Genomic DNA, 23,713 nt, shown 5'->3' with positions numbered 1-23,713 from the left:
TTCCTGACCAGTGGACCTCCACTAACAACCTGTAACTAAGGGTTTTATTTTGCACCCAACAGTGTGCTGGCCACAAGCACTGTTGTTTACATTCTTCCCCTTGAGAAAGTTGGCATTACACTCCTACACTGTAGTGAGCGAGCACTGTGGACAAATCTACAGCTAACAAAAGGGATAGCCGCACAAAATTGAGCAAAACCAGGAAAACCTGCATTTTACTCTGTTCAGAATGTCACTAATATAAACCGTATGTGATTGAGGTTGTGTACTTGCTTCCTCTTTATTCTAGTCTTCAAAATATGGTGGCTTCCTTCGTTGCTGATGTATTATGGAAGGAGGAGGAAGATGGGGTTATTGGCTTACAGCAACAAAAACCTGTGCCTCTATGATCAATGAGAAGCAGCACACAATCGCCATGATCTCAGACCGTGATGTTTTGAACATTGTGCGTATGTATGTAATAACCAGCACTACAAATTCACAATCAACAAATGCAGATGAAAACACATGAAAGAAGCCTCTTTACATAAATACAGGACAACTTTTCTCAATCTTAAAGGAGTTATTAAAAATGATGAAGATTGGCAGGTAATTCAAGCAATGGAGAATTAAAGGTTAGAAAAAAGAGAATGAATCATGTGGTTGATTAGATTGCCATGTGATTTGAAGAAGTCAAATGTACATTTCAACTACAATCAGCCGGAGCAAAGAGGCAGCGCAGCCAAGATTGATGCTATTGATGCTCTTAGCTTGAAGTATGACACAGTATGACACTGAAATTATACAATTATCGTTAGTCAGATTTTGACATTATTGTATAGGATTTTTGGATTTCTCTCAAAATAAACTGAGCATTAATGACTGTTTTGACATGAATGCGTCTTTATATGGATATGGGAAAATGTATCATGTTTTACAAAAATAGTATAATAATATTCTCTTTTGGTACTGGCTATTTTCTTAAGCTGGGGTCCTCTATATCTGTCCCAGTCAGAAAATTTAAAAACCTGCTGTAAACCATGTGTGCATAATGCTGTACAGCCTATGTTGGCTACATGTGTGAAGAAGAAAAAACATAACTGAAGCACGATTTGAGTTTTTCCTTCCAGTTAAGATAGTCAAGATAGAGATAACATTTCCAAAGTGGAGCCTGGACAGTAATAGGAAACTGTGTGCAAGACACCATCAATATTATCTACTGCCTCCAAAACAAACCGAACAGGCGGGGTGCATTGTACTAAAAAGAAAAATGGACTGCATTTTACCATGAACACAGCTTGAGAGCTTGAGGTTAAGTACATGCAAGGTGTTTAATACGAAGGAGAAACTTAAGAGTCAGAAACAGAAGATAAGCAAGGCTAAATTTAAAAAAAGTTATTAGAAATCACTCATTCCAACAAAGAAGAATAAATTGAAAATGAGAAAAAAACTGAAAGGCCTGGGCAAAGTATTATTTGGAAACAATTGGTGGGTGTTTGAATAATTATGATTCAGACAATAAACTGTTAGTTAACCACTTCATTTAAAGTGGCCATTTTACTTTGGAAATAAATTATTCAAATGGTGGGTTTTGTATTGTTAAAATTTGTTAACACCACCTATGAGGAAATGTAGCAGATAACCAATATACGCAAAAACCAAATTTTCCAAAAATACAATCTGACCCAGGCTTGGTTAGGTGGTACACTGGAGACGAGGAGGGAAATTCGCCGGATATTTTTACCTTGTGAGCTCTGGGTCTGCTCCCAGTTCCTCTGGAGAATGGCCGGCGATGCTTCACCGCCTCAGCTGGAGGGTCATCTGGGACTGATCCGCCATCTTGAGGAGCAAGATCTCCAAAAGAAGATTAACAGATATAAGACACAATTCTGAAATCTTCCTTAGAGTTTCAGAAAGAATAGTCCTTTTTTGTGCAAATCATTCATGACTCCGGGCTCATAAAATCCTTTCAAATATAAATTTAACAACCAAGGATCCTACAATTTTAAATCAAACCTGTGCAAGAAAATTATCTTGTGTGAACTATTAAAACAACACTACCCCACAGAAAAACAAACAAACTGATCCTTGTTGTATGGTAGCTCTCTGCCAACAGTATGCAGATGTGTGTGCAGCCTAGGAAGTAAATGTTACAACATCTGGGCAAATGTGTAGTTACAACTTTGGAAAAGATTATTTCTATCACTATGTAACCTTTTACATAACTACAGCGATATCAAAGATAACTACAGAGCAGGTAATCCAACACAATGACACAAAGTTATAAAAGCAACAGCAGGGAGCTTTGAATGATATGTACTAAAGGTCTCATGATGAAAATGAAAACAGACTGGAAACAGATGGAATCTGGAGATAATGGCTCAGGAGCTATCGACTCAAAACCAATCTCATCAAATGATCTGTTCTAACAACTTCTGATGTGATATGCTCCTATTGTGATTTTATCTTACTTTTGAGATCATATTGTAAAACTTTAATATAAATCAAAATTCCCCCACAGAGCAAAAAAGGCTTGGAATTAATCACAGCTCCAACTCAATGCCTGCAAAATCAACAGTAAAAAGTTAAGACACACAAAGGTTTGAGTCACATTAACAGCAACACAGCTTGAGTTACCTTGGTTGCTTGCAGCAGCAACATTTGGCTTGGCTGTTGATTTATCTGTCTTGTCCTCTTCTCCTTCTCCCTCTTCTCCTTCAGATTCAGATTCGGATTTAAGCAGGCTGCTGTAAGAGCGTGGTGTGATGTTACGCAGTGACTGTTTCCTGACTCCAGGCGCCATCGAGGACGATCCCTCGCCTGCTCCTCCAAAGCCCCAGTTCGCATCGTCACTGCTTGACACGGAGCCTGACAACCGCCTCGCCTGGACTGAGAAAAAGGAACCTCATGATTATTATGCACACAAATTAAACATTTCACAAAATTTATCTGGTAAAACTGAATAAGAAATATGAACTTAGGGAGAAGAAAAAATTAAAGCAGGAGCATCTATAATGAGACATACCTTTAAATGGTCTGACAATGCGCTCAATCTTTGCTTTCTCAATCCGCTCACACTTTTTATATCTGGGGAGCAGGAGAAAGAGTCAAATGTAATTATATCTCCAAGGTAAAGCTCATGTGTACCCATCTATGAATGTGTTTAACTGTAAGAGTCGACTTGCCTTCATTAACTGGATAGTTTAATATGTTTTACTGGAAAGAAATAAGAAGTATTTTCATGTTTCATGAACAAAAATGCTTAACCTAGAAGTTAAACAGAATTTTAGGCACCACTGACTCAAACATTTTAGAAACTGAAGTTAACTTAGTTTAGTCAGTCTGAAATGTAAATGATGTCAGTTCTGCTATTTTTTTTTTTTTTCAAAACATGATCACTGCTACCTTTCTTCAAAGCAATGGCTTGACATTTTGGGAAATATGCTAATTCACTTTCACTCCCATGTCTGCATGTTAAATATGATGCTATTCTAGTAGCAGATTAGCTAAACTTAACATAAAGATCAGAAACATTTCTTGTAAAAGTGAGTGAGAGTGAGAGTGTAAAAAAAAAAACCCATTAACTCGCTAGCAGTTTCCGCGTTTCCAGTCTTTATGCTAAGCTAAGCCGCTGCTGGCTGTAGCGTCGTAGTTACTGTGCAGGCATTAAAGTGATACTGATCTTCTCATCAAATTTCCCCAAATGTCAAACCATTCTTTTAAACTACTGGCAAGCATTTGTGTCTACGCAGAGTGCTGGTTAATCACAACGCAGTTAGATAACAAGCTAATACACGGTTCAGCTTTGAGACATTTCTTCACTTTCCAGTCGTCTGATCGCCCAAAGTTCATTTTCCATGACAAAGTAGGAAAAAATTAAGATCTTGCAGACCACCTATCCAAGTGGCCTTTAAAGCATCTCCTAAGAGTTCATCAATAGTTCACAAGTGGTCTGTGAGAAATGCCCACGCAACAAATTAATCTTATGCAGTGAAATTAGCATTTTCACCAGCGTGTCTCTATTCCAAAAAGAACAACAAAACAAAATGAATTTGTGATTGGTTTAACTTACATGCAACACTGCCGCTTGGTGTTGGGCCCTCCGAATTTGGGCTTGTCGAGGCAGTTGACACACTTTGCGCAGTCGTCCTCTATCAAACAGCCTGGGCAGCGTCCACAGCGCCGGGCGCGCACTCCCCCAGGTGCATACCGACTCAATACCTTCCTCTTTCTGAACTTGTGGCCCTTTCCCCTCCCCCTCCTCCTCCGCTGGATGTTTTCCTGAGAGACAACCCACTGAGCCCTGCCCTGATCAGAGATGTCATCGTCATCATCTGCCACATCTGCAAGCGAGACACAGAGAGGATGGGTAAAAGAGCCACGACAGACATTTCAAACATCATTATGTACATGTGATGTGGGGCTGACATCTTTGGATGCCAGTCTGCAGGAGACATTACAGGTCTAACTGTTGTGATTGGAGGTGCTTACATACTCATTTACTCTCATTTAGTGGTCTTCTGTCCAACAAGCAAACCCGGTTTCTATGGCTACAGGTTACTATTGGTTCCCTAAAGTGTTGGACATCTAGAAGACACTCTTGGATAGAGTGAACACATCAGGAGTCTGAGAGAAACCCATTGCTGGTGAAAATCCCCCTGCCTGACTAGATTAGATTATAAAGTACTAAGAGCAGATTTGAAATGATTTACAACCTCTTGCATCCTCCAGTGGTGATATTTTAATGCGAGCTGGCACAAAGCAACTTCACACAATTTCTCAGAGGTGGTGACTGTCATCATTTTAAAAGAATAATGTAACTGGAATAACCTTGAGTAAGCATCAATTTTTCCCAACTGCACTAAATGTATTCATTAAGAGACAGGGCAGTGAGTCTATTTGTCAAACAGCACTTCCTCACCTCATACTGAGTGATGCTCACTTGACCAGTGTTGGGTATAGCTTTCCAACAGCGGTGGCTAATCTGTGTGTGACAAAAGATATTTTGGCTGGCAAATATTTTAATTACAACTACATTGAACTAACAAAGCAGGTTTTTTTGCTCAGCAGGTTAAGTTTGCCAAAAGCAATCAAAACTGTGCTCTTTTACAAAAGAAATTCTGTTTTTTTGAATGTGTGTTTATAACTGCAGAAGCTTAATTATGCCAGTTTTAAAGAATATTTTAGCCAGTGAATTTTTTCATTATAATACACTAGCAGAGCAGCTTTGCCAAAGTAAAAATGGCAGAAGTTAATTTAAGTCTGGACAATGCTAATGAAGCATTTTCACAAATTGGATTGAAAAACAGTTAACCTACCTGAAATCATGGTTATGTACAGTATCAAGTCCATCTATTTTTTTTTTTTTTTACAATCACTCTGTAAATGATGCAGTAATCCTGACTAATCCAGGGTTGTAATAACTCCTATTGCAACAGCTGATGCTGCACACGTTTCAATATGTTGTGTGGATGTGAGCTTCTGAACTTGTCTTTGAAAGATGATGATGATTCAGACTTTAAAACTTTAAGACTTTTCTATACCAAACAGAATGCAATTTAATACTTGTTTCACAATCATAACACTCAGCAATAGTGATATCCTTTAGTTTTTCATAAATCTGTTAATAATATATCGGTAATTCATTTTCTTTACACAACCCATAACATAAATAAACATATTTTGAGATTTTTGTTTAAATAATTGTAACCAAGGAATGTACTGGGCAAAGGTGACACTGTTTCAAAACATATATTTGGTATTTCTTTGTTTTATGTATCAACAGTCGTATATCCATCCATATATGGATGGACGAAATGACCAATGAAAAATGATTCATTCATTTGAGCCCATTTCACTTTGTGCGAAATCAACATTTGAGGTGCTGGATGCTGTAACTGGCAATAGTGACAGTGTTTGCTACAGGTCTGATGGTGCCGACTGAAACTCAAAAGAAAGGATTGAACAGCCTCCTGCAGCACAACCCACTGTAGCTATAATCCTTCTATTAGTTCATAGGTGTGCAATGTCTTCCAACAACCCACAGTCAGACACAAAAACATTTTATAACCAACATTACTGTCTACTGCAGGCAACAAAAAATATCAAAGACTTTTGTAAATTAAATTTAAGACTTTTCAAATACCTTCTAGGGAAAACTAAGGAAACTGAATTTAATGCTTTTTAAGACTTTGAGACCAGCATATGTGCTGTACTTGTCTGGTTGAGGTCCCTCCTTTGTGTTTTGTTGTGTGTCAGTTTCTGGACATCACAACCAGATCATATCCAGAGCCAATGAGTTAAACAGCGAATAAGCGTATTAAGCATCTGTTAGCAACATCATTTCCCTCATGTCATCAAAGACCATGACTGCTTTGCCTTCCCTCCTGTTTTTACTGGTTGGTCCAAAGGAAAGAAGACACACATTTGACTTTTCAAATACAATGCAAACTAAGTTTAGTTAACATGCAATTTACCATTATATAAAATTGACAGTACTTGTATGGGTCATTCACTTTAACTTCAACTTTACACAGTGGGGAGATTCCTGTAATGAATTGAGAATGTGCACACTGTAAGAATAAGTTGATTTACAAGTTTTAACATGTTAATTTTGAGTAAAATTTAAAATGTCAGTTCCTGGATTGTGAAACCTTAGTTGAAATCATCACACACAGACAATGCAATTCAAAATGTACCGAAGTGCTCGCCCTTCTCTAAGTAAAAGCAAAGGGAAGTTAATTTCTGCTTTTATGCTTAGAAACAACACATGTAGATGCACCGTACCTTCTGCTGTGGGAGAGAAGGTGATGCCCTCTCTCTCGTGCAGTGGCAGGGCGCTGAGTCTGGGAATATCATCTGGCACCATGGCACGGGGCTGCCCCAGAGCCACTGCTGCTGCCCGACAGACATGTTTGATCCTTGGACCACCCAACGGTTGCTCCTGCAAACAAACACGCACAAAAAAAAACATGGAATCACCTGGATAAAAAACAAATTACAATAGAATCACTTGATCATTTATTTATTTCAAAGGTGGTATTTAGTTGATTTCCTGGTATGTGGATAAACTGTAGCAGGTAATGCTTGTTTGCCACAGCTTTATGTACTACAGAGAAGCTCCTCCCGAGCACATAATAAATGATCAAGATGAGACGCAACTCAGGTGATTACAACATATTCAGCAGACTGATGCTACTTGGATTTAATCAAAAACAGACAAGCAACATAAAATGCACATTTACAAGATAAAAGCATTACCTGAGGACTAGTATCTTTGGGAGATGCGCCAACTCTCCTCCTCCTCCTCCTCCTTCCGCTCACCGGCACTCGTGATTCTCTCGAGCCCAACTTTTGGTCCAGACAAGGATGAAAAACAAAGGTTTTATGTAACATATGCTATAACATCACTTTTTTACTATACCTTCCTAAATAAATAGCAAAGTCACTTGACATCTGACTTGTATGGTTCAGACTCAAATAAGACACGTCATGTGCATGTACTTTCTTTTATCTACTGGTCGTAATGATTTTGGCTGATGTCACTTATCAATTGAAAGTTTTAGCCAGCAGTCATTACCACAATGAATCTGGTATATTGATACTAGTTAGTAAACAAGAAAAAGGGATCGTTTTTTACAAGAAGAAATGTTGCATTTGTGCACATATGTGAAATGATTAGGGCTGCAACTCACATTTTTTCACAGTCGATTATTCAGAAAATTACAATTAACTGATTAATCATTTTGTCAATAAAATGTCAGAAAATTGTGAAAAGTCCCCCCTCGCGGTTTTCCAGAGCCCAAGGTGCCGTCCTTAAATATCTATTAATTATTCTTTACAGTCAATGTCAATGACAATGTGTAAGACCACAAAATCTGCACAAATTTGAGAACTTTGGATTCTTACCTGTGACAACTTGAGCTGCTTCTGCTGATCAATTTTGATGAGCTGGACTTTGGCTTTCTTCAGCAGGTGGAGCATCCTCTTATTAGCTCCACTGAGACCAATTCGATGGCTTGGTCCACTGACTTCTAAAGCCTCCTGACTGTCCCCTGTCATGCCTCCTGCTTGATCTGTACCAATTGGCATGAAAAAAGCAACTGTGGTTAACTCATGTACGACCAAACATCCCATAATTGTAGGACCACTTATCAAAAACCCTCCTATCAACTAAACAGTCAAGCAAACACAGTGTCAGTGTGTTAAATTATCTCTTTGCAATTTCCACGATATTAAAAAACCCATCATGGCATTCTCAGACCCAGTTTTTGTAAATTCACCAGTGAATTTGACCTGTCAAATAAAGCTAATAAACACACATAAAAAACACTAACCAAGGACTGAAATCTCTGCTGACTCGAGAACCATATTTTTTTCCTCAGTTTAACCTGAAATCAACTGTTTTGCCCAATTAAGAAAAGGCATTTTCAAAATTTATGGCTACAATTAAGTAGCACAATCTTCATAAATAATTACCCAAAAAGAAAAAAAAAATTATTCTTACTATTGTTGCCAATATCTTCAAACGGCATATGAGAGGGCGCTTCCACATCAGCGTTCACCACAACAGCTAGTTTCCTCACAACACCAGGAGACTCCATCTCCTCCATCATAAGCTTTGACCTCCGCCTCTTCCTGACATGAGAGGTCAAGCCGTCGCCATGATGTGTATAATCCCCTTGAGTGTCGGGCTGGCCTTTCTTTTTTTCCGCCAGTTTCAAGGTCAGTTTTTTGAGGTTTTTGTAGATCTCCAGGTGGCTCGTTCCTGGACTGGGCTTTGATGAAAACTTCGGCACAGCAGATGGGCTGTCGAAAGCAGATAAAGAGTCACTGTCTGACTGTAATGAGTTGCCATCATAACCTAACTCAGGATGTGATGCACTCGCTTTTCCATCCTCTCTCTGTTGACTCTTCAGCCATGTTGACAGAGGGCCCTTTGGAAAGGGAATCATTTCCTCGTCCAAGAACCTCTTCGGAGCTTTAATAACGCGGGAAGACCGTGCGCTCATTACAGGAGTCGAGGAGTTGGAGCTCTGCTGAACTTGTTCAGAAAATGAGCTGGGTTCACCTTCTGATGGTGTGATATTTTGACCTTGCAGTTGCTGCTCGTTCCCGTCCTGCGTCGGTGCGGCTGGAACGGGCTCAGTTATATAGGTGTAAAAAACTCGCCTAGTGCGAGTACGGCCCAGCTTTGGACGTCTAATAGTTGGTTTAGCCTTTCGCCTGTGTCCAAACAAAGACCTACGTGGTCTTTTGTTTGTTCGTTTCTCAGAGGAAACTTCAGCTTTACACTCGAGGGGCATCGCTGCCTCCTCTCCACTCTGAGCACCGGCCTCAGCTCCAGCCTCAGGAGAGGCACCCATACCCTTAGCCATTCTCTTCTTCTGCCGTTTGTGAAAGGATGTAAATGACAGAGCGACTGCTTGAGATGTGCGCCTTGTGCGCCCAAATCGAAATCTCTTCATTTGTTTCACAGAGCTCTGTGGCTGGGATTGGTCTGTGTCTGAGTCCTCTGACACCTCGCCTTGTTCTTTGACCTTGGAAGCTTTTTCTGTGCCCTTGACTGCTGTCACAGTGCTCACCAGCTTATTTTGCTTAGTGCCAGCAGCTGAGGTAGCGGCTGTTTGGTTTTGTGAGTTGCCTGAGTCGGCTGTTTCTCCTGCTTTCTTTACAAAGTCAACTGATTTTTTACTGCTCTGTCTACCTGAGGCCTGCTCGTCTGCATGTTTGGCTTTTGCAGTGAGACCTACCTGCTTGCCATGCAGTTTAATTACCACCTTGGGTATTTCTTTGTCTTCTACTGGGCTGTCTTTGGCACCCTGGCCTTCTTTAGGAGCCCTTGGTACAATTTTCCCAATCAGAGCTGGTTTTGGGGACTTGGGTAAAATTTTTCCAATGAGAGACTTTGTTCCTGGAGAATGGCTGAGTGACAAAGACCGAGGAAGAGTGCCAGAAGTTTTCTGTGGACGAACTGTTGTGGTCCCAAATCCAGTGAAATCTTCCTCCTGAAGAAAAAGTACAACAATTAAATGATTGTAACAAAATATTTGGATGTTTTGGACAGATTTTCTACCTGTGCACCATCTCTCTAAATGTGTATTTTTTTTCAGTAAGATACAATCATTTTAATACGATTAAATAATCCACTATCCAACAGTAATGTAGTGCTTGAGATGTCTAGTGAAATTAAGAAATTGCACATTTTAGCGTAATTCTCCTCTTCAACATTTCAATATGGCCACTTATAAATTTTTTTGTCAAATCGATTACTACCAAAGTTTATGAAAAACCTTTGAAACACACTCAGCCTCCAGCATCCTCTAATTCAAGCACCCGTCTACCTCCGATGCAAAGACTGCCCACTACAGCAGATCAAAATCACACTTCAACTTGATTTCCAATTACTCACATTCATCTTCACACGCAAAATAGGGACACTGTAAATTTGTCAGATGAAATTCCCCTAATGAAATCTGTTCCATAGCACTGCAGAGCAAGTGATTGTGTGCATTAAGTGACAGTTGAGCATCACCCACAAGCTCTAGCGTCAGCCATGTGACTCTGTTACAGTCCACACTAAAGGGATTGCATCAGTGAAGTCTGACTGATGTCAGACCCTGCGCTGGAGATTAAATAATATTATTAGATCCAATTTGGCATTATATCATTATCACCAACCACCTGCGTAGCTGGTGCTGAAAGTAAACCACCTTAGAAGTGAATGATACGTCACACTATGGCTTCTATGAACAAACAATATGAAAACATATTGACAGATCTGAATCCTCTCTTTTTGCAGTATAATATGAGTTATATTATGAATGATTGCAACAATGATTGGTGAATCAACGCAAGTTATTCATCAAGCGACAATGTCAAAAATTTTCTGGTTCCTAAGGTCAACATCTGGTACCTTTATTAAACTGAAGCCTGTTGGCCTCTGGGAACTTGTTATGGGCTTTCCTTCACTATTCTCTGATATTTCAAAGAATCAACGATTAATCACTAATTAAAATATTAATAATTTGAAGCACTAGATTCTAGCTTTTACAACTAACTACAAAGAGAGCAAAGCTGTGCAAATAGCAAGAGGCTGAACTCTCATATTGTGCTTAAGCAAATACATAAAATGTATTATTCCAAATTGTTTTAACTTTTGCCAGCATTTCTAGTCTTTTGTCATTTGAATATTCAAATTAAAAGTTATGTAAAAGTGTAACCGTCACACATGTCACTCCAATACTCTCACACAAGTCAATCAACAAGACTTGAAATCATGCATGACAATCTATTATACCTGCAGGTACAATGACACTTGCAGTAACTTGCAAACAAACTGAATTCAGGAATTGTGTTGCATTATGCGTAGCATTAACAGGGAAATTTACTTTTTCTTTGAATTGGACTGACCCCATACGTTTGACTAAAAAGGGTAGAACATGTTTCCTAATTACCTTAATCTTCATATCATCTTCAGTAATGAATGGGAGTGATTAATGTTTGTAAACATGGACCATGCAAAAAAAAGGTACAGGACAAGATTTCTCGGAGTATGATCCAAATTCAGCTTTGTGATTATAATGCCTTGGTAACGGTCCTGGCTCGTCCCGTTGTACCCCACGTTGAGCTGAAGTTCAAAACACCGAGCGGTCAGCTGACAGCTCCGACGCTGAGAGTACTGTCCTCAAGTTATCAGCAACGACGTTTTGTCTACGACAAGATTAGCTGCATGTGGATGTCAACACTGGGTGGGAACTTCAACTGACCAAATTTTGTCAGGTGGATGAACAAACAAAGACATCTCATGGTTTCCACAACAAAACGCACCCGTGGCTATCACAATACCGCTAAAGTTTCCGCCTAATGCCCTTTTCAACAAACTCAGCTGGACAGACACTGATCTCCTTGTATGTATGGCTATTGCAACTTATAGCATTTCAAAATAGACAATGAATTCCTATTACCCGCAGAAGCAAACAGACTGTAAATGTTCACCCATCAACCTCTCTTAAGCATCCCCTGCAGGCAAACAGCTAGCTACAATGCTTATTTTGGGTAGTGTTTGCAAGCTAAGTTACCGCTAACTAGCTCTACGTTAGCTTAAATACTTTTAGGGAATAGCAAAACAAATTCTTTTAAATGTCATTATTTTAGACAAACTGTCTTTATATGCCCCATTAGCCGCATTGTTACCAATCCAGCTGACATGCTATGGTTAGCTTATTCACCTCCTCACTGTTGCTGGAGTCGAACCCCGCATCTTTCTGGCGCCTGTGCTTCTCCGCCACACCGAGAAGGCGCAGCAGGGACGGATCCTCGCTCAACGCGAGCCCGATGTTTACGGGCCTCGGCCCTCCGGCAGCCAGCTCCCCGTTGTCCGAGCCCAACCTTCCGCGTCTGGTACGTTTCTCCGACCGCAGCCTGCTGCGAGCCGTGCACGGCCGGCCCGGGAAGCGAGCCCGGGCCGGCGCTTGGGTGCTCAAGCCCGCGACGGTGGCGGGAGATGATAATCCGCCTCCCGATGCCGCCATTATTTACTACAACAACACGGACGGCGCGCTGGCGGAGGGAGACTGCAGCGATATGGGAGGCAAGATGGACCGCTCTGAGGCAAAGGCGCGAGATAGAAAGGAACCACAGAGGAATCATGGGAAAACGAACTTCGCGGGCCGAGGGCGACCCCAGTTCAACCCACTGGGCGACTTCGCTTGTGTAGAGCAGCTTTCCAGACCTCCAGGAGCCCCAAAACCCTCATTTTTGATTAATTACTAACTAATTTGTTAGAAACTTGCACCGTTACAATACAACATCAGCAATGTCCTTTATTATCCATCTGAGGCTCATTTATAGTATGTTTTGCTCATTTGTTGTTTTATCAAACTGATTTCTGTCTGTTAAGTAAGTGACACAGAAATCCAATGAAGTTGCAACCAACAATTATTTTCATCAATACGGCCAATAATCATTTTTGCAATAAGTGATTGAATGATCAGTGCATAAAATGTCTGAACATTATGCAAAATGTCCATCATTGTTCCCTGAAGCCCAAGTTAACATATTCTGATTGCTTCTTTCTTTCTCTGAGCAGCGGTCAAAAATGTAAAAATAAGAGTTTACATTTAGTTTGGATAGTATAGGCAAAAATCGTTGATAATCATTGCTGTGAATAATAATGAATAATAATAATAATGAAAATGTGTAGCTTAATAGATAGTAGGTATTGAGATCAGTGACAGACAACTAGTTATGCCCTTTCTCAAATTAAAATAGAATTTTAAAAAAATGAATTTTATAGTTTTAGTCAGATATTTTTCTTCTGAGTCATATGTATGACATGCTAAGTAGTACTCTAAATACAGTATATTCAGTGGTAGCAGTGTTAGTATATCTACAGTATACTGCTTCAAAAAAGGACATAAGCATCTTATAACCCATTCACACACACGGACACTCACACAAAGTGACAGACAAAAACACCACAGAAATGTAAGTATTGTTTAATGCAACAATTATTTACTTTTCGGAAGAAAAATAAGACCCAGAGATTACATCAAGTCTCATAGTACAGAATCCTATACACTGGCCCATTTATCAGATTTTGGATTTCATTATGTTTAGGACTGACTGTACATTCTCCGTATAATTGTCACCTTAGACTTAAGACTTTTTCTGAAAATAAAATAATACAGTTAAATACAAAACACTCCCACACTTGAGTGAGAATTAGCTAGTTTCTCTACAGTGAATATAAAACATTTCAGGTACAACAGAGGTAATATGGGCAGCAAAAAGGGCCTTGTGATGACGATTTGACATAAATCCAAATTATGTACAGAGATTTATTTACAAGTGTAGGTTGTCCTTCTAACAGCAATTAAAAACAACACTCCGGAAACAACCTCCTTAATCCAACTGTGTTGCATAACCTTGTTTCAAAAGCTCTCACCCTAAAATATCTTCTTCCGACACTCAACAGAATATGGTAAGAAATACTCTGACAATCATTTGGGAGGGTGAAGTGGCAGTCTTTTCCCCATATATTATCTGTTTTCTGCTACATTCTCTCCCTCAGTGTGGGTGTTCTGGTGGACCTTTAGGACACTCTCTCGAGCAAAGCTCTTTCCACAGGTGGGGCAGGTGTATCCAGAGCGGTGAGCCCTGGCCATGTGTGCTCTGAGCTGATCAGGCCGAGCATAGCTCTCATTACAATCTGTGCAGGCATGAACCTTGCGAGGGGGAAGCCCATGCGCCTCCTTCTTGTGTGCCCGCAGGGTTGCAACAGAAGGGAATATGAGGTCACAATTTGCTTCGGGACATGGGATCTTAAGCTCTGGTTGCAGCTCATTGGAGGGGCATCCCTCTGTCAGAGAGTCATCATATCCTTTGCATCCCCCTGCCTCCGCTTCATGTTTGATCTTCTTGCAGTCAACGATCCCTCCTTGAGATTCATACTTGGGTTTTCTGCCGCGTTTTTTCCCTTGCAGCTTAATTTCACAGTTTATATCACTAGCGAATCTCTCCTGGTGCTGCAGGAGCTCTTCTTCTGTCTGGAAACCACTACCACATTTGCAGCATTGGTAGGTGTTGATGTCATCAGCCACTACAGGCCGCTGGGGGTGCACTGCAATGCGATGGCTGCGAAGTCGTGAAGGACTGGGGAACAATGCGCCACAGTCCCTACAGGGACACCGTCGTTCTATGCATTCATGTCGTCTGTGTTTGTTCAGCTGCATTGAGACATTAAACACTCATCAAAGACAACAAACAAATGTTTTATAATTTCTAAAGCAAACTAAACTATAAACTATACAAGACAGCACAAAAAAATAGGCTCACGTGTAGCCTGCTGTGCCCTCACCTCAGTGAAGGTAAAGAAGCTTTTCCGACAGTAAGGGCAGCGGAAGGGCTTCTCCTCTGTGCTGTGGGAGGCCTGGTGCTCGCTCAGGTCCTCAGAGGCAGAGAAGCACTTGTCACACTTGTAACAAGTAAAGACTGTATCAGTCTGCAAAATAATGAGCAGAAACTTTGTTCAAAATAGTGAAATACCGACTCAAGACATGATTCACTGTTTGTTTTGTGTGTGTTTTTTAAGAAGGACGAAAGGTAATTATTTTTTTACTTTACATCTCCATTCTCATACAGAACGATATTATGTACAAAAATCATTATCATCATCAACCATGGTTTGGCTCTAATCCTTATAGCATCACACTTCATAGTTAACTTGCAGTTCACAGTAAAGTCATCACAAGAGCTGAAACAAGTTGATTAACTGATCCGTAGTCCACAGAAAATGAACCAGTAACATTATGCATAATGGATTAATCGTTCGTCATTTCTCAAGCAAAAATGTCTAACTTTTGTTTTCAGTGGTACTAAATTACATGTATTTGGGTTTTGGACTGTTGGATGGGACAAACTACTGAAAACATTAATTCGCTCTATGAAAATTTGTGTTCCCCATGTTTTAAAAACAAAATGATTGATCAACAAAACATTCACATTCTTCACATTAATCTATAAAGAAAATAATCACCAATTGCAGCCTTAATAATCAGTATTATTATGAATTTCATTTCATATGAATTGCTGAGTTTGTTTACTTGAAGCTTGACCTGGCATATTTTTTTTGTCTGCTTTGCCCTACCTGTTGCAGCTGCTTTTTGTACTGGTCTCTATGACTCTTCCTCATGTGTCTCTCCTTGGCTTTGGTGTCAGAGAAGGTGATGAAGCACTGAAAACACTGTAGACTCTCATGCTGATCTGGATCACAGGGAGATGACAAGTTGCTAAAAGATTAATTCAAACGAAACAGTGGGAATAGATTGCATAACTGCAGAGCATCAATGCATGCCTACTCTGAGCAGTCAGAATTCATATATGAACCATGCATATACAGTAAATGTTAGCTTACAGGCCTGCAGAGGGGTGACCACAGGCTCAGACTTGATCTCCGCTGAGGTGGATCTCATCTCACTCCCAACAATGACTTGCTCTATCTTCAACATTTCCATGCTGATGCTTACCCACACTACCCAGCCACATGGAGCTGTAACATAAGCACACATTGCTGTAGTATACACACTGCACATGCATCATAGGTGTATGCAAAGCTGAACCGACAAAAGCAGAGCACAGCAGTAGCAGACCAGGCTAATGTCAAGTTAACCAGTTTACAAAGAAATTGGATGTTTGGGCTAAATAATTAAAGTTAAATAGAAGAGGCTGGTGTTTTATATACGTCAGGCAGACTAGCGATGACATAAAAAAGAGCTGACGTTAGGCCTGAGCTCGCTGACAGAAGGATGGACGGAAGAGACGCTAGTCGACATGCACAGCTACAACTAGGAGCGAAATGATTGTGCTCATATATTTTTTGAATATTCTAGTTTGTATTTCCTTGTGCTTCCTTTGGTGTTACGCCTGTGTGTTTTAACGCTGCATCTGTGTGAGGAATTATGATTAAATTTGATTTAAGTTTTTGTAAACAATTCAAAGGAGGGAACCATTTCTTACCGTTCGACTCGTCCGCTAAACCGAAGCCGCCGAGAATGGCATGCCCACATCACGTGACGTGGGCAGGCGGCGGCGTTATCGCGAGATTATGAGAATAGCGCTTTGTCTGGAATGCGCCACTGTATTGGTTTACAATGAACCAAACAATCCTTCAGCTTCAGGTCAAAACATTTCTGCAGAAATACAAGTTTTAAAAGGTGAAACCGTGATTTATATAATTTTGGAACAATATAGACTTTTACGTTAAGAATATCTCCTCATGATAAAACAAGAGCATATTTTATAAACGTTTTATATGAATTTTATTTATGTCCATAAAATGTGCTAATCCCTGACTGTTTTGAACTCTGCCAATTAATGTTTACTACTTTTGTTATGCTGCTGAATGTTGAATGATAGTCTTTCACTGACATAAACCTTGGGAGCTCAAATGATTCAAATGGATTTTTAACAGAACTACCAGTTTCAAAACTGACAAAACAAAATATGAATTTTAGTTATGCTTTTCCCCTTTTCTCTACACATAAAAACACAACAAAAAGACTACAAATAAAAAAAGGCTAATTTAAGGTTCATAGAACTTTATTGGTAAATCAGACAAGGCAGATATCAATGTAAAACTTGATGATGAGGTGATAAGACGGCACATATCTTTTTAAATAATTTGTCAGTGACACAGGCATGGGGTTAAGGGCATATGAGGCAGAAGAAGTAGTTCAAGGAGTTCAAGGAACCATTTAAGCCCTGGCCTGCTGCTGCTGCTGGTATTCAGCAATTCGGCTTTCCATCACAGGCCTGAAGTGCCTGATCAATCCCTGGGGACACAGAAAAGAGAACACAAAAGCAAATTAATCTAGATTTAATTAAAGCAGAATAACAACAGTTGTTTTTTTTTCCCTAACAAAAAAAAAAAAATCTGTGAAAGCATTAATTCCTGAAGAGAATATTTAGGGTAAAAATGAATGACACATGGCATAAAGGACCTCAAGTACATTTTTTGGAGGTTATGGTTTGCGGTTGTGTGTTTACTCTTCATAGTTAGACCGAGCTAAATCTAATGCAGTCCAATACAACAACCCAGCAATAAACCTTTCCTTCATGAAGCTTATTATATTCAGTTTGTGTCACTTGGCTGGGGGTGTCAAATTCTCTGCTAATCTGTGCTAAAGGCGGTATCCTTTAGCACAGGCGGTTCCTTATTAATTCTTTAAATTATCCTATAAATATGCAAATGCATTATGAGAGTATATGGGGTTACCTGCACTGGCCATGCCGCACCATCTCCCAGGGCACAGATAGTGTGTCCCTCAATTTGCTTACTGAGCTCCCAAATCATGTCGATCTCTGCTGGCCGTGCGTCACCACGCACAAAACGCCACATCATGTTGTTCATCCAGTCCACTCCTACAGAAAGAGAAGGACAGGAGAAAAAAGAATTTTGAAATTTGTTAGAGATATTGCCAGATATTGAAAGACCCTGAATGAGACCCAGTGTGTGAAGCATTAAGGTTAGAATGATCTATGCATAAAGTGATACTCAGGCAGCCTTTACCTTCTCTGCATGGTGTGCACTGGCCACAGCTCTCATGTTTGTAGAACTCAATCAGGCGTGCAATGGCTCTGATAATATCAGTCTGCAAAAACAATACGTACACAAATGTGACCAATGATGTTTGCTATTTTCTTTATGCATGATAAATTACGCTGCAAGGGGGGCAAACTTACCGATTTGTCCATGACAATAAGAGCAGCTGTGCCCAGTCCAGTCTGAGCTTGAATGAGGCCGTCAAAGTCCATCAGCACCTCTTCACACACATTCTTGGGAATGAGGGGTGTTGAGGAGCCACCGGGGATTACAGCCAGCAGGTTGTCCCACCCACCACGAACTCCACCTACAGGACAGATTGTTTCAATTAAGTAAAAAAAAAAACAAAAAAAACATTAACTTAGGCTGTGAATATGTTAAGCTATCTTAATTTTTTCAGTCCACGACCTCCTTGGTGCAGGGAAACACATGCAGATAGACAAACAATGTGTGCAGGTGTCCCTTTACACCAGATTCACTTTGTTAATTCACAAGAAAAAGGAATTTTTTGCAATCACAAAATCCCATAACATCTCACTCCAAACCATCCCCCAGTTTGAAACCCAAGTTGTTATTATTAACTCCAAAAGGTTGTCTCAATTAATGAGTCAAGTAGGCTCATTACAATATTGGTGTCATGTACCTGCATGCCTCTCGATGAGCTCTTTCAGAGGGATAGACATCTCCTCCTCCACAGTGCAGGGGTGGTTAACATGGCCAGAGATATTGAAGAGCTTTGTGCCAGAGTTCCTCTCTCTGCCAAATCCCAGAAACCATGAGCCTCCACGGCGACAGATGGTGGGTGCCACGGATACCGTCTCCACATTGGCAACAGTTGTCGGGCAACCAAACACACCTGTAAAATAGTAGAAAAAGTGGAATAGACTGTAATTACTGGTAGGTTGAAGAAAATGTTGCAAGTGTGAAAATGCAGTAGGGGATACAAGCAAAGGACGAAGAAGATCAGTACTTTTTTTCCCCTCAATCTCCTCTTTCCACTCACCAACGTCAGCAGGAAATGGGGGCTTCAGGCGGGGCTTCCCTTGCTTTCCCTCCAGGGACTCAATAAGAGCGGTCTCCTCTCCACAGATGTATGCTCCAGCGCCACGCATCACAAACACATCAAAGTCATAACCAGAGCCACAGGCGTCCTTTCCAATCAGGCCAGCAGCGTAGGCTTCATTGATAGCAACCTAAGGACAGATATTGAAAATATAACGCTTCAACAGGATGAATTACATTTTACTGTGCAATCATACCTTGTGTTGGAAATAAACTGTCTTCGGCCTGCACTGTGTTGAAATTAAGCCATTGCCATGATGCATATAGAATCTTCAGTTTATCTGAATCTGAATCTGAATAAGGTCATAGTTGTATTAAGTGTAACAGAATTAAGGTATGATTTGGGCATTGATGGTCCTTTGCATTATACGAAGAGGTGTGTCTGTTACTTAACCTAGCTTAACCTTAACCTTGATTTGAATGGTGGACCAGATAATAGGAACAACTGTCACATACACCTCTTGGGTGTATGTTCAATTTTGTAGATTATTTGTCTTTCACCACAAATAATTACAAATATTAAATGTAAAAAAAGAATAAAGATCTAATATTGAATTATTATCTTCCATTTCTTGCCATTCTGGAAAAGACTGAGCCCTTAGACTTGTACTTACAAAATTCAATATAGTGTATTTAGAAATATCGAATAGTGTAAAGCAAAATGTTTTTTTTTTAATCTTCTTTCTCCAAAATTTGATTTGGAATTTCATTGAGAAATGTACACTAAAATTATTTAATCTCTGTAATTAAAAGGTTTTTAAATCTTAGGATTCACTCCATTTTTACCTGCAGGTTGGATGATTCGTTGTAAAACTCTCCTCTGATATAGATATAAGCAGCACGCGCCCCCATGGCCTTCCCAGCCACCAGACAGCCCTCCACCAGCTTGTGAGGGTCGTTCCTCATGATCTCCCTGTCCTTACAGGTGCCAGGCTCACCCTCATCTGCATTCACCACCAGATACTTTGGCCTACAGTAAAGAAGAAAATTAGAAGTGAGTTAAATAGGGTCATTTTTTTCCCAAAATCAGCCACTGTATTTGATAAGTCCAAAGTCTAAACTTTTTATCTGTTTGGCCAAGATTTCACTGTTGGCTTGTTTTAAAGCTGCACTTGTGAATTTTATTCTTCCATGCTCTATCAAGAAATTGGGATTGTAAGATATAATTTGAATTAATGTAATAATAATTGCATAATCAGACCTCAGTGGTTCCTCAAATGACATGACAACATCAAGCAAAAACAAAAAACGGAGGAAATGTGCGTGCATTTATCTCTCTCCTCACTGACCTGCCATCGCTAGGCTTGTTCATGAAGCTCCACTTCATGCCAGTAGGGAAACCAGCTCCGCCTCTCCCACGCAGCCCAGAAACCTTGATCTCATTGAGGATCCAGTCAACTCCCTTTAGAAGGATCTCCTTAGTTTTGTACCAGTCACCACGCTTCAAAGCCCCCTTCAGCCTGAAACACAAATATGAGTAGGTGAGGACAGTGTTCTGTGCTACAAACATTGTTGGTAAAGTTTGAACCTTCAAAGATTCTTGTCAGGTTAAGAACCTGCATAACTGGAATTATTCTTTTGCTTTTACTGCTCTGTTGCATTGTATAAGAGAATAAAAAAAATCCACGTGTACAATATGTTTTAGATTGTACAGAGGACATGAGAATAACATCAGTGGTGTTACCTCCAGTCGTGACGACCATAAAGGTTTGTGAAAATTCTGTCCTCATCTGCCAGCGGTCCATACGTTGTTTTCTTGGGAGCACTCTGGGAAAATGAAGCAAAGGCATCCGGTGTGAATGATAATTAAAGCTACCATGTAATTAATTTATTTCAGTTTCAAATAAATAAAGGCCAGGTACCTGTGCTGTGCTGTTAAATCGGGTAATAGCAGTCACTCCGCCTTGACTGACAGCAGCTGGGGCTCGTGCCACCCCGCACACTACAGCACGAGACAGGGACAGCATCTTTCCTGCAGAGAGGACAGACGGTATTGTCAAATGACAAAATGAGGTCATGCAAGTTAGTTAAGGTTACATACAGTTTCCCTTTGTAATCCCTAAAGCTTAGGCAGGAAATATTGCCCTTGCACACATACACAAAGCCATTGTTTCTCAATTTAAGTCAAGATTTTGCCAGTTTTAGAATGCATTATGATCAGGAAAAATGTTTTCTGTGGCTTCTTGTTTTAAGAAAACAAGTCTTGCATAATTTGAGAAAAAGGTTTTGTAGTAAAACATTCATATTTCCAAATTAGAGCTGAGGAGCTAACAACTAAAACTTAGGTATGGTATCAGCACTTTAATATCACCCAAATATTTAAGCAAGAAAATGAAAGTATTGGTCTGGTTTTCCAGTAGCCCAGTGGACTCAAAGAGAGCAACAACCAATCGATTTGGTTGAGTGATATTCCATAACCTCACATATGGATTAGTGTTATATGTATTTTAATGGTTCTATCACTTGCCTACAGTACATATTAGTTTGATACGAGACTCGTGCTGTAATTTCATGTAATAACAACCATTATTCGTTAATCCCAAACAGCTTTTCATCATGTCATCTTATCAAACTTGATCAAAACAAAAACAGTAGGTTGAAAACTGATCGACAGAGATTCAGTTTTAGCAGTTTCGCGTTTTTTTACAACACGACAAAACACAATAAGGGTAACTAACGCTATATTAACTGTCACTTTTTGGTGGCGACCCAAGATGGATAAAATCTGTCTTTTAGGAGTGGAAATGATTCGACAGCGATCTTGTGTAACTACAGATGTGCTGTTGTTATGTCAGAGGTTTTGAGTTAGCTAACAAAGTTGAGTGAATCAATCCCAGTACTCCAGCTGTGATGTTCTAGGTCAATACACTTATAAATAAACTGAATAACTATGGCTATATTTGAGCTCCTTTGCCTCGCTGAAGTGTAATGAGAAGAGTACACACTGACCTCCATGCTCAGTTAGCTACTGCTAGCCTGGCTTAGCCGAGTTAGCTAACGGTTAACCTTGTAATGTCAAAATAAAAGCAGCGGATTCACAGCGCAGCATGCAGATCTCACAGTGACAACATACAAATTAACTGGCGTATATCAGCTCTTGCATTCAAAGCAATAACACTGCAAAAGTTTTAATGTAAGTCAACAAACGATCGGTTCTCGTTACCTTTTCTACGTCCCGAGTTTATGAAATATCGACAGGAAGTAGACGAGCACACGGCCCGGACACAGTCATCGACAACAACGCTGCCGCGACGTGGAGGATTATTTAAAAGATCTGGTTGCACAACATGACTGGACCGCCCTCTCCGCAAGAAACAACTCTTTCATAACTAAAGGTCGGTCTGTGTGTCCAGCACTATACTTAAGTGCTATTCTATTTAATGCCACTTTATACTTCTACACTGCTGCTTTCTGAGGGAAATATTTTACTTTTACTCCACTGCATTTATTTGACAACTGTGGTGACATGTTACTTAAAAAAATTAAGAGTTTACATACAAAACATATGAGATTAAAATATGATGCATTGTCATAAACTTAATTACCAAACAATAGGTAATTAGTTTTTAGTAAGGAAAAAAAGATACAAGTTTTGATAATTATATGACAGTGAGGATTAATTTATGCTCAAGGCCTGTGTGCTCAAAAGCTTGAATAAATAACACCTGTGAAACCAGCAGCATAGGCAAAACTAACATTTTTTATATTTATGTTTAGAAACAGTTATATTAACATGACAGTATGAGGATCATTAATCATAAAGTTTAATTGATGAAAAGGGATATCAGCATTTGGTTAAAATTGGACAATTCACTTGTTAATTAGTTCTTACTGTAAATTACTGTAAACCACAGGCTTTTTTTTCTCTGCATCAAATTTACCTATAAAAATACACTCAGTCAATATAGTTATAATAGCACACATAATACAATTATCAATCAATATTAATATCTGTTCTTACTGTTAAATGATTACAACCTCAGTCACCTGTGTTTATCTTTCCAGGTTGTTTTCCAATAGTTAGCCAATAAACATTTCAAATGAATCATTCAATATTGCTTGCAGAAATCAGATTATAGATTATAAATCAGCATTTGAAAAAAGTGTGTTTAAAAATGAATTCTTTCCAGAAATGAAAACAGATTAATAAGCATTTTAAAGGGAAAGTGAGTAACTTTAAATTTATGTGTGTGTGGGTGGGGGTGGGGGTGGGGGTGGGGGGGGGGGGTTACATCTAATAATACTGGATACTAAATTGTACAGATGCAAAGGTAGGGTTTTCAGATGACCTCTTCAATATTATAAAATAAACAACTCCTACTGCAATGTAGTACTTTATACAGTGACGTATACCTGTCTCTGTACAGTTAGAGCTATTACATCACAGCAGCTTATCCACAGTGAACATTGACATTAACCCTCACTTGATGCAACCTGCAGACTCGTGGAATCATTTTCAATCAGAGCTACATAAAGCTGTGTGATGTATTGCCCAGCTGGTGCTCCCGTGTGCTTCCAATATGCTGTATGACTGATGCGATGGATAATGAAACTGCAGTCTCAGAAAGC

The 23,713-nt window shown here is 39.7% G+C and overlaps 3 protein-coding genes across 4 annotated transcripts in view; all 3 read right to left on the bottom strand.

Moving 5' to 3' along the window:
- Positions 1–12,577, bottom strand: part of kmt2ba (lysine (K)-specific methyltransferase 2Ba) — a 28,799-nt gene extending 16,222 nt beyond the window's left edge. For both annotated transcript variants that reach the window (XM_056399085.1, XM_056399086.1), the window contains exons 1-9: positions 12,210–12,577; positions 8,486–9,986; positions 7,888–8,054; positions 7,240–7,329; positions 6,766–6,922; positions 4,052–4,322; positions 3,005–3,066; positions 2,617–2,868; positions 1,724–1,833 (exon numbers count right to left, since the gene is read on the bottom strand). In XM_056399085.1, the coding sequence (XP_056255060.1) occupies positions 1,724–1,833; positions 2,617–2,868; positions 3,005–3,066; positions 4,052–4,322; positions 6,766–6,922; positions 7,240–7,329; positions 7,888–8,054; positions 8,486–9,986; positions 12,210–12,512 (2,913 nt within the window). In that variant the 5' untranslated portion in view covers positions 12,513–12,577. The remainder of the gene's footprint in view (positions 1–1,723; positions 1,834–2,616; positions 2,869–3,004; positions 3,067–4,051; positions 4,323–6,765; positions 6,923–7,239; positions 7,330–7,887; positions 8,055–8,485; positions 9,987–12,209) is intronic.
- Positions 12,578–13,462: 885 nt separating this feature from the next.
- LOC130183538 (oocyte zinc finger protein XlCOF6-like) lies at positions 13,463–16,640 on the bottom strand. Its single transcript, XM_056399088.1, has 5 exons — positions 16,498–16,640; positions 15,896–16,030; positions 15,629–15,744; positions 14,840–14,983; positions 13,463–14,708 (listed from the first exon to the last, which is right to left on the bottom strand). The coding sequence occupies exons 2-5, from the start codon at positions 15,993–15,995 to the stop codon at positions 14,022–14,024; spliced, it is 1,047 nt and encodes a 348-aa protein (XP_056255063.1). The 5' UTR covers positions 15,996–16,030; positions 16,498–16,640; the 3' UTR covers positions 13,463–14,021.
- Positions 16,641–17,061: 421 nt separating this feature from the next.
- ndufv1 (NADH:ubiquinone oxidoreductase core subunit V1) lies at positions 17,062–22,409 on the bottom strand. The gene is made up of 11 exons (XM_056399087.1): positions 22,308–22,409; positions 21,007–21,116; positions 20,829–20,911; positions 20,434–20,604; positions 19,931–20,114; positions 19,086–19,275; positions 18,726–18,938; positions 18,223–18,389; positions 18,050–18,131; positions 17,756–17,901; positions 17,062–17,312 (listed from the first exon to the last, which is right to left on the bottom strand). The coding sequence occupies exons 2-11, from the start codon at positions 21,109–21,111 to the stop codon at positions 17,235–17,237; spliced, it is 1,419 nt and encodes a 472-aa protein (XP_056255062.1). The 5' UTR covers positions 21,112–21,116; positions 22,308–22,409; the 3' UTR covers positions 17,062–17,234.
- Between the last annotated feature and the right edge of the window lie 1,304 nt (positions 22,410–23,713).

This window comes from Seriola aureovittata, chromosome 16 (assembly GCF_021018895.1).
Source record: "Seriola aureovittata isolate HTS-2021-v1 ecotype China chromosome 16, ASM2101889v1, whole genome shotgun sequence".
Classification (NCBI taxonomy): domain Eukaryota; kingdom Metazoa; phylum Chordata; class Actinopteri; order Carangiformes; family Carangidae; genus Seriola; species Seriola aureovittata.
Note: the sequence above shows the minus strand (reverse complement) of the source record. Positions and strands in the feature narration are given on the sequence as shown.

What these genes read in the sequence shown, in the direction of transcription:
- LOC130183538 (XM_056399088.1), bottom strand. Translation starts at nt 15,995, where the DNA reads ATGGAAATGTTGAAGATAGAGCAAGTCATTGTTGGGAGTGAGATGAGA. An exon ending in ACAAAAAGCAGCTGCAACAG is followed by an intron (nt 14,984 to 15,628) that starts GTAGGGCAAAGC and finishes ATTATTTTGCAG; the next exon opens with ACTGATACAGTCTTTACTTG. An exon ending in GCTTCTTTACCTTCACTGAG is followed by an intron (nt 14,709 to 14,839) that starts GTGAGGGCACAG and finishes GTCTCAATGCAG; the next exon opens with CTGAACAAACACAGACGACA.
- ndufv1 (XM_056399087.1), bottom strand. Translation starts at nt 21,111, where the DNA reads ATGCTGTCCCTGTCTCGTGCTGTAGTGTGCGGGGTGGCACGAGCCCCA. An exon ending in AACAAGCCTAGCGATGGCAG is followed by an intron (nt 20,115 to 20,433) that starts GTCAGTGAGGAG and finishes TCTTTACTGTAG; the next exon opens with GCCAAAGTATCTGGTGGTGA. An exon ending in GCTCATCGAGAGGCATGCAG is followed by an intron (nt 18,390 to 18,725) that starts GTACATGACACC and finishes TCTGTCCTGTAG; the next exon opens with GTGGAGTTCGTGGTGGGTGG.